The following is a 10,710-nucleotide window of genomic DNA, read 5'->3' as shown; positions in this document are numbered from 1 at the left end:
TAAAGAACTCCTTTACACAAGTCTGTGCGTCTTCTAAATAGTCTAACTCCCGACTAAACACATACATCCACCAAGCTTCAAGCCAGTCCAAAGTTGTTCATAAATCCATTTATTGATATAATCCAACGAATAAATCCAAGTACAGTACAGTACAATTGGGGCTCCTATACAGTGTACTAAAGCAGAACCAACAGCCTAGCCCCTTACACAGCAACCTTCAAAACACACTGATTTGGCAGGCGCTAGTCGCTCTGCTTATATAGTCTGCGGTTGTTGCGCAACTTGAATGCAACTTGAAGTTGACCGATTTGGTCGATTACGTCAGTTATTTATATAGCTTAATTAACTAAGTGCCCTAATAGGTTATTTATGTATAGGTAGACTTTGTTTTCAGAATAACTAAAAGTAGTTATGTTTATTTTAGCTTTATTTATCATTTGCGAAAGAAGTACTTGTGTTTAAATCAACCTTCATTTATTATTTGCCAAAGAAATGTCTGTAATTATTTTAACTTGATTTACATAGTTAGTTTGGTTGCCTAAGTTACCTATATGACTTTATTGCCCAAATTACATGGTTTATAACACATCTATAATGTGGCTGCTTCTACCGGCTACAATTTTTTCACCTGCCACCAGCTCGGCAAGTTTTTCCTATTAAATTGTCCGATCAGGAATTGACCTAAACCGGAAATGAGTTCTTCTTTTTTCCCATGTCGTTTTATTGGACATCACAACTTGGACATGCGTTGAACGCGTGATTACAATGACTTTGTTTTTAACTCTCGGTCATAAGATAGTTATACGCTTTGGGCCTTTTTTAGTATATACATGTGTTGTGCGGCGACATAATACCCCCCCGCTTGTCTGGTACTTGCGGTCCATATATGAACGCAAGTTGTTGGTTCTGTTGAAGAGAGCGACGTACAAAGTACACTCACAAATATATTTTACAGTACACCAAAATATATATATATATATTTACACAAATTTCCGTTGTTCGATTGTAACATATATACATATAACAAAGCAATCACGGGACACAATTGTTTAGACGAGGAGACATTTACAAAGATATAATTGTAGATCCACAGATTATTTTAGTACATTATGGAGAGCAACGAGAATACATGTACACAAATTTTACATTGATACATAGGCGATAGCTGGTGTTATTAACACAGTAACAAGCGTATAATTGATGTTAAGTAAGCGTCTGATTATTGATAGTTGCCACTATGTGGACTATATATCTCTTTTAATATTTCGCTTTGTCGCTTTGCGAAACTGTTTATAGCGTTATTAGGCTTTACACCATTGAAATTGCAAGCAAGGTGTAAGTAGGTACACGCGCATTCGTTGTTTGTATCGTGAAATGGCTTGAAAAATTGCTTCAAAATTTTGAACTGTGGAAGAGTGATTACATAGGATACCAACTACTTCCACGTTGGTGCCATTTGATATCAGAAAAAGTGAGATATTGGACAGAAGTGTCCTCATGAACAAGGCTGTAAATGGCTGTAAAATGCCTTATATGTTGAAGATAAAAACGCAATTCGCATTCCTCGAGGTAAATACAAATCGCGAAATGAAGTGAAAATCTACGTTATTTATTGCAAGAAGACCCGTTTCACGTCACCCGACTGGGCCCAAATCAGGTTCAGTGGAACGGAGTCTTGTCGCGAATAGATTCCAAACGTAGGGATCTCATGACTTATATTTATTTGAACAGCACAATTGCATTATTATGTCGGCTGTCGCAGGCGCTGATCGAGTGACCCCATTCAGTTATTATAAGGTTTTGTGGGGTTGATCACTGCTGATGTTTACGTGTTGAAGGATGCGCGTCGCATTAAATAGCAGAAGTATAAGCGATGAGAGTTGCATGAGATTACATTGGCGCAGTGAAATTGTGATAAACATTGATTCGGATTTTCTACATATACAAACTCATAATAACGTTTTGGTGGGTGAAACATAAAAAATGTAACGAATCTATGTAAAAATTGTGCGTCGTTGATTTATCAAAATTCTTGCAGATGCCGGGTGTTGGAAATTTTATGCGGCCTTCAGTAAACACAGACGGCTCACTATATTTGTAAATTGTAATAGTCTTGTGACTTTATGGATGACTTCACCAAGACCGGAGTAGTCATACCTTGAAATTTCATGGCGGTCATTTCGCATGATGGTCGCTTCTGACTGATGCATACGGAACTGTTCGCAGTTGAATTTGGAAAAAGATTTTCTACTTCCATCACCAGAAAAAGAAGAGTTGACATACGGTTGTTGTTGCAGTTGAACAGACTGCTTTGGTAAGCGAGGATTGTTTCCTCCTGTAATTGTTGCATTGCTAATTTGGCGTTTTCTGGCCTTTGAGTATCTGGCTTTTTTAGTTTCGTGCAGAGACAGCTTATTTGCGGTTGAAAAAGAAAGAAGTTTAGTTTTTTGTTGATGTTGGGGCACGTCTGTTGAGCCAAGTGTGTTTGCCACAACAATACTAGGCTTGTCCTTTGCAGTTGTTTTTATAAGAGTGCTATTTGCATGACTGCCTCGGTGCGGAACTTTTACAAGGACTGTATTTATTTCCTTCGAGCTTTCTTTCATGTTAAATTGAACTGATTTCCTGTTTTGTGATGACTGCAACAGATTTTTATCAGGTCTGATAAACAAGTCGTGCTTTTGAAGGAAGTAGTATCCGAGAACAGGTCTTTTAACTTTGCAAACAGAGAAAGTTACAGGCATGTTGCCAAAGCCAATGTCAATGTTGAGTACAGTTTGTCCAAAGTAGGGTATGGGCTCTCCGCCTGGTCCAATAAAATCTGATTCAACTTCTTGGGTGTGGTGCTGTGCAACTGGGAGGAAATTTTTGGATGATCCGGTGTCCAACAGAAATGACATTTTATTATTTTTGTCGTAGACATGCGGCAAAGAGTTTGAGGCCAACTCGGAATATTGCCGTCGATTTGGTACTTTTGGAATCTGATTCGATCGTTTCATAGGCCTACAGGTGTTGATATTATTGACTTGATTGTAACTGCAAGGTTTGTTGCATTTTAACGCCTTGTCACCGAAGCGTGCATGATAAAAACACAAGCCATCTGTTGACTGGTGTTGGTGCTGGGTAGACTGAGTATTTATTTGCCCTTGCCTTTGGTATTGTCGGAAGGGCTGTCTGTGATTTCCTTGTTGTGGCTCGTAATAACCGTTTTGATTTCTACACTGTTGTGCATATTCTTGTCTTGTCGGGTGGTATGAAAACTTTCGTCGGTTGGTCATATTGTTACTTTTGTTTTGTTCAACAAAATTTCTGCGACTTTGTTGTCTTTGATTGCTTATATCAGACTTTAACTCAGTAAACAGTTCTTGTATCTGACCGGTAATTCTCTGCATTTCATTGTTTTGTGTCTGATCTTCCGGTACACTATAATCAGTTGGCGTAATGATTCTGTCAGCCAGCAACCCCAGCTCTTCTAGAGATATGTCTGGGTGTTGGGCGCGAAGTACTTTGCTGACGTCCCTTGGCATTTTATCAAGAAAATTGTCCACCACAATTTGGCGTGTTGTCTCGTCATAGATTGGGTCTTTTGCGCACACTGCGCATAATCGTCCCATGAAAGTTGAAGGAAGTTCACCTGAATCTAACCTCAAAGATTTTAGCTTTGAGAGCCAAGCTGTGCTGCTTGTTCCAGTGGACAAGCGAATTAAAGAATTTTTCAGAGTTGTATAAGGGGTAAGTGAAATAGCTGCCTGTGCAATAACGTGCTCATATCTGGCACATTGTTCTTGTGAAAATCCTGACAAAAGTTGAGCAAATTTGTCTCTGTCGTCCATTATATTATACGTTTGAAAGTATCGGTCGAGGTACAGAAAATAAGAGCGGTAGTTGTGTTGCGACCATAGTTTTGGAATTTTAATTCCAGCTGTGAAGTTAAACGTTTGACGTGGAAAAGGTGCGTTTGTAAAAACATGTTGGTCGGTGTTGGATGGCCTTATGTCAGCATGCTTATCTTGGGAGGGAGGTATGCTAAATGGGTTTCTGCCCAAACTTTCTACATCATTTGTGTTTGGTCTGGGGGAAGTGCGACCTGAAACTGTGGGATTATCAGGTGGCAGTGTGTTTCCTTGATTTTCAGCCCACAAGGTGTCGACTGGGGCTTCCATACTTGCTCTTATTTGAGTTTGATATCTAGTTCTAGATGCAATCGAGTTACCAGGTGGTACAGTTTTACGTTTTTTATTGCCTTTCTCAGCCAAAGTTGCGGACTTTACCACGTGCGGCAACGTGATGATTGTATATTAGCGTTTTGATGCAATAAATGTTTGTTGAATAAGCTGTTCTTCCTGATGGCACTTTCCTGTAGTTCAAGTGTTCTCTCTCCGTATGGGATGTAATTAGGAACAAGCTTTAGTAAACCCAATAGTAAGGTAATTCCGTTTGGCGCCTGATAAGGGTATTCTTTTCTTAGGATGAGGGCAGACCAGTTGCGGGTATAATCCGTTATCCGTATAAATCCGTTAATCCGAATAAATCCGTTAATCCGTATAAATCAGTATAAATCCGTATAAATCCGTATAAATCCGTAAAAATCCGTATAATCCGTATAATCCGAACAGTTGCCGGAAGTTGTCTTCTTGTTTGTTAATGACTGGTGCAGTTGACTGCTTGCTGTTGCTGTGCTAGGTAGGCTGCTGGAACTGGAACGGGTGTGAATTAACCCGTTCGGCGGGAAATTTGACTGCTAAATCCGGAGATAGTCGGAATAATATCCGAAGAAGTTTTGATGAAACTGACTTGTGCAGTGAACTCGCCAAACTTCTGGGCACCAGTTGTCGGTTTACCCGTTGTCGGGGTATGTCCCCGCTGGGTGACCGTGGGGTACGAATGCGTCTCGGCCTCGCACCCCAAGGGATCCGACTGAGTCTCGATGGCAACTCGGCCTCGTAGGCAACTTGCCTTCTCTATCTCAAGGTTTACTGTTGGAGTTAAAGAACTCCTTTACACAAGTCTGTGCGTCTTCTAAATAGTCTAACTCCCGACTAAACACATACATCCACCAAGCTTCAAGCCAGTCTAAAGTTGTTCATAAATCCATTTATTGATATAATCCAACGAATAAATCCAAGTACAGTACAGTACAATTGGGGCTCCTATACAGTGTACTAAAGCAGAACCAACAGCCTAGCCCCTTACACAGCAACCTTCAAAACACACTGATTTGGCAGGCGCTAGTCGCTCTGCTTATATAGTCTGCGGTTGTTGCGCAACTTGAATGCAACTTGAAGTTGACCGATTTGGTCGATTACGTCAGTTATTTATATAGCTTAATTAACTAAGTGCCCTAATAGGTTATTTATGTATAGGTAGACTTTGTTTTCAGAATAACTAAAAGTAGTTATGTTTATTTTAGCTTTATTTATCATTTGCGAAAGAAGTACTTGTGTTTAAATCAACCTTCATTTATTATTTGCCAAAGAAATGTCTGTAATTATTTTAACTTGATTTACATAGTTAGTTTGGTTGCCTAAGTTACCTATATGACTTTATTGCCCAAATTACATGGTTTGTAAAAACTTGATTTACAACACATCTATAATGTGGCTGCTTCTACCGGCTACAATTTTTTCACCTGCCACCAGCTCGGCAAGTTTTTCCTATTAAATTGTCCGATCAGGAATTGACCTAAACCGGAAATGAGTTCTTCTTTTTTCCCATGTCGTTTTATTGGACATCACAACTTGGACATGCGTTGAACGCGTGATTACAATGACTTTGTTTTTAACTCTCGGTCATAAGATAGTTATACGCTTTGGGCCTTTTTTAGTATATACATGTGTTGTGCGGCGACAGTCTTATCTAAACTTCTTAGCGGATCAGTTTTATTGTTTTAATCAACCGATGAAAAACTATATTTTTTTCCACAATTGCAATTTTTGGTGGGACAATACACCTAGAATATATATCCTAAAAATTGCCTGCACGTTGATTATGACGTAAGAATCAGTGACGCCTTGTCATTGTATACGCGACGTCATAAACGCGATACGCGGGAGGTTCTAAATCGTTTGTGAGGAGAACTTTGCTCTTTCACAGCAGGTGCAGACCTTTGCAAATTGATTGATATTTAACAATTTGCAATGAAAGTTCGCAAGGGTAAAGTGTTGTGTGCTGGTCTGATCTGCCTGGACGTGATGGCCTATTGCAAAACCTTTCCTGTGGAAGACACACTTTCAAGGTTATATCTATTGCATGGCGTTATTTAGATTGTTTCGCTTAATATTTACCAAGTGCCTTCAAAGAGACATAGGCCTATGCTTTTGTTCATATAAATTATTTTGCATATTGCATATGTTAGTTGTAATATGCATGTACATGGTTAATTGAAGTACAAATTTATTTTGGTAGAAACAATTTGTCTTTTATAGTTCGATATTGACCACAATATACCCCCAATAACTGTAAGCTACTGTAGCTTAACTGGTAGAGTGTAGGGCCTGGTTATATAAGGGTCATGAGGTTATGCCTTACCTTCTTTCTAAAAAGTAGAAAGCGGCTAATCCAGCCTGGCTGCAAAGTTTTGGCTGTGGGGCCTATGAATACTAGTTGGAATGCCATTTGAATACTAATTATCACCTCTGTAGAAGATTTTAATTTTGGCATGATTTGTTGCAATCATGTGCAACTTATACTATAGCAATATATAGGACAGATGGGAATTCCTGGCAAAAAGGAGGAAATGCTGCAAACACAAGTGCCGTGCTGGGCCTTCTCGGAGACAATGTTGATTTCTTTGGAAGTTTGCCTCAAACAGCTGGTGATTTTTCTTCACAGCTAATGACAAAGTACTTGATTGCTTTACTCTTAAGTTTAGCTTAAATATGTTTAGTCTTGTTGATAAAACAACTGATTCAACCTAGCTTAAAAATAATTTGTTCAAAATAGTGTATTGAGCTACAGTTTTTTTTTTATAACATTCGCTTACCAGCAACTGTATTAAATATTGGTCATATTCAGAAACATGTAAACTTTTTTAATTGCAGTTTTGTGAAACAACAAATGCAAGAATTTGGAGTTGGAATGGAAAATGTTGTTGAGGATTCAGGAAAACCACTCCCATTTTCAATGGTGATACTGAACAAGAGCCTTGGCACAAGAACCATTTTACACACTAATGAGTGAGTTCTGGCAGTTGTTTTGAGTAAATTTGTTTTTAAACAATTCAAACAGCAAAATTGTTTTCATTTTGTGATGACCGGAAGAAATTGAGATCATTAAATATCTCGACATAGGGTTTTTTCTTTCTTGAGGCCCACACTTTAACATAGCCTGCAAAAATTACAAAAAGCATTGCAATTATGTGTACAACTAGGGAGCCAAATAGGGTATGGTCCATTACGTACAGTGTGCTGATACACTCCCATTTAGCATATGACATAGGGTTTGGTCTTTCATTACTGCTAGGCAAGTTAAGCATCCTAGGAAAGTCCCATTGAACCAATTTCTTACAGTTCATTATTTCTATGGTGGATAGAAGGGTTTTATTGCCCAAATTGGGAAGGTTATTTTCAGTGTGTGGGTCATGTCATTTTTTACGAAGTGTTGCGCCCCTCAAAGCTGTGCTCCCTAGGCTGTTACATGGTTCGCCTAATGGACCAGCCACCCCTGATGCTAACATAACCAAAAGTTTTACTGGACACCAATACTTCCTACTTTCTTTCCTTTATGTGGGTAAGGTAAACATCCTCAGGAATTGTGTAAGCTACAGACAGATGACCACTGTTTCGAACTAAAAGGTCTCATCAGTGCAGATGGTGTGACTATCAGACGACTTTGCTGACCAAACGGTCAAGCAAAGACTTCCACTTTGTGGTGACTATACAATCACCGTCATCCGTTGGGCACCAAACTAGGTGCAAACAAAACGGAGAAAACAAGGTGGAAACACTATGGCCAAGCAAAGCTAAACCAATAGTGCCGTCAGGCCCCGTGTCACAATAATCATAAGATAAGCAAAGTGGAGCCAATAATATGAATTGTGTAAGCTGCAGACAGATGGCCACTGTTTCGATCTAAAAGGTCTCATCAGTGCAGCTGCTGTGCACTTGGTGTGACTTTCATCCTCAGGAATGTTATGATTCAATTAAGCCATACAGTCAATTATCAAAAGTTTGCCGGCAGCACGTGCAGGAAGTCCAACGCTTTCACACTGATTGAAGTCGCGTCGTTTGTTTACTCGACAGATTCTTGCTCCGCATACACCGTGTTCATTTAACTGCCGAACTTTGAATTATGAGTTTCTTGCAACGCTCATATCCTGGCTAGGGCCACCTTTCTGTGACCAAGTATGGTAACCAGACCCTCGTCGCCTTTGACATTTAATTTTGTTTCGCAATTTTTCTCTAGGTAAAAAACCCAAAGTATTTTGGTCTCTGTGATTGTATAAAGAAGAAATGTACATGTACCGGTAGTACCAAGCCGTTCCACAGCAGTTCATAATATTTTATTTTATTTTTTTTTTTGCAGAGCTCTTATGGAACCGACATTGGAAGATTTCAAGCGTCTCAATCTTGACGAATACTCTTGGATTAATTTTGAGGTTTACGATACTTTTCGTTTAGTCGGTTTTTATTTTGACTTGTTATGTGCAATTGTTGTGTGGATGGGTTTTTTAGCGAGGGGTAATTTTGGTGTTAGAAGCAAGAAACGGATGCTTCGTGCACTTTAGGAAAATGGATAGATTTTTTTTCGTCATAGCATTTTTATCTAAATGGCATGAATAAGGTTCTTGCCATGTTGGCAATGTCCATGATACAAGCGGGTACCGGCAGAAAAATTACCTTTTTTTTATTCTTACCAAAATTTTAGAAGTTTTGTTCACTCCACAATGCTCATGTTAAAATAGGAACTAAAGGAGGTATCATCAGTGGGTATTAGTTTTAACTTTACAGGGCCGCAATGTTGATGAGTTTGCCAAAATGATAGACCACGTGGTTGAGTACAACAGCCACCGATCAGAAAATGATTGTATCGTCATCTCGGTGGAGCTAGAGAGGCCGCGACGGAACGGAACAGAGAGGCTTATTCATCACGCTGACGTGGTCAGTATTTCACACCCTAGAACTACACAGAAATTGAGCCAAAGCGTCAAAAAGAGCGACAAAAAAATTCAACGCCATCATTTTTAGAACTCTTTAAATGTGTCCCAACAGTCTTATGGGGAACAAAGACTTAGTATCTGTTTTTTTAACTTTTTTTTTTTTTAAAGTTATTTGAAAGAAATCCAAAGTCATTTGTCTTTCTGTTGTTTCTGATATATATATTCCGCCTACATTTCGGCATCGTCATTAACACTAAAAAACAACGCGGTTCCAATTTTTATGTTCTTTTTGTTCCATAGTTGCTGGTCGGACGTGACTATGCCACTGGCAAGGGAGCCAACAGTGCCACTGATGCGGTTGAGAAGTTTAAAGCTTTCGCCAAGAATAGGTGAGCGACTTGAAAAAAATGTGATATTGTGATTAAAAGCGGGCTTGTTAATTGTCGTGCTGTTGAAATCTTTGGCAATTTGCATGTTGGTGTGGCGGTCAACATTCCTTTTTTGCTTGAAAATCAGTTATGGCTTGCTCATATTGTTGTTGAAAGGCAATGGACGCAATTCTGGTTTATATGCTGTTTTGCTGTTTGTGAGATGTTGAATTATTTGGGCGTGCATTTGAACAATTTGGTTTTTAATTGGTTGTATTTGGAAATATGCGTAATTTTTGCTTCGACATAACACAACATTATGTCAATTAGTTTCCGTCTCCACTCGACGTTTTCTGTAAAATTCGTATAATTCAAGAACACTCGAGTCGCGAGGCATGTAACAGTTCACTGCTTCCAGAATTAATTTTGGTGATATAACAAAACGAATATTTGTTATGTTTTGCGTGATCTCTACCAGACTTAATATTGAGCTCGAATAAAACAGCGAAAGTGATTTTACGGTTTTATTCCATGGCAATTGCGTGACAGTTGTGTTTTGATTTTAACAGTCCAATTTAAGTAATTATTTTTACCTTTCGCCTTTCTTGCTCCTTAATGGCTGTACGTTAATCGAGGCAATGTTGTTTTTTTGTCTGCATTTTGAAATGCAACATCAATAATCGCAACAAAGCAGCAAATGAATAATCTTTAAAAACGAATAATATCTACCACATATGTTTATGCATAGCGCCTACGTCATCTGCCCGTGGGGCGAGCTCGGCGCTGCGTCGGGGATTACCGGGATCGCTGATGACGTCACGATGACGCCCGCTGTGCCACCCGATCATGTTGTGGACACATTGGGAGCGGGCGACACCTTCCTGGGTGCGCTGATATATTCCCTTCGCCGCGAGAGGGCGCTAAAGGAGTCGGTCTCTTACGCATGCGCAGTGGCCGGTCACAAGTGTGGTCACGTGGGTTATGAGTGCGTTCGCAGTTTCCGTGAAAAGTGAGTGGCGACTTAATGTTAATATTACCTTCATAATTTCTTCAATGTTAATATTACCAATATAGTTTAAGAAAGAAGAAGATAGGAGAAATTCATGTCTTTGTGTTATCATTTTATGCTGTGAAAAGTTCGCAATTTTATCTATTTTGCGGGACTTTTAAAATTCAGTGCCTGCAATTGAATTGTTTGTTTGTGATGTTGCGTTTTAATAAAGTTGATTCTCGTTGAAAAAGTTG

At 39.2% G+C, this 10,710-nt stretch overlaps 1 protein-coding gene across 1 annotated transcript; it reads left to right on the top strand.

Annotated features, from left to right (window-relative positions):
- Positions 1–6,077: 6,077 nt before the first annotated feature.
- On the top strand, positions 6,078–10,478 carry LOC145912663 (ketohexokinase-like). Its single transcript, XM_083000215.1, has 7 exons — positions 6,078–6,235; positions 6,705–6,842; positions 7,041–7,175; positions 8,524–8,596; positions 8,949–9,098; positions 9,398–9,486; positions 10,214–10,478. Exons 1-7 carry the CDS (start codon positions 6,138–6,140, stop codon positions 10,476–10,478), a joined length of 948 nt encoding a protein of 315 aa, XP_082856341.1. The 5' UTR covers positions 6,078–6,137.
- The last annotated feature ends 232 nt before the right edge of the window (positions 10,479–10,710 follow it).

This window comes from Ascidia mentula, chromosome 8, assembly GCF_947561715.1.
Source record: "Ascidia mentula chromosome 8, kaAscMent1.1, whole genome shotgun sequence".
Lineage (NCBI taxonomy): Eukaryota > Metazoa > Chordata > Ascidiacea > Phlebobranchia > Ascidiidae > Ascidia > Ascidia mentula.
Note: the sequence above shows the minus strand (reverse complement) of the source record. Positions and strands in the feature narration are given on the sequence as shown.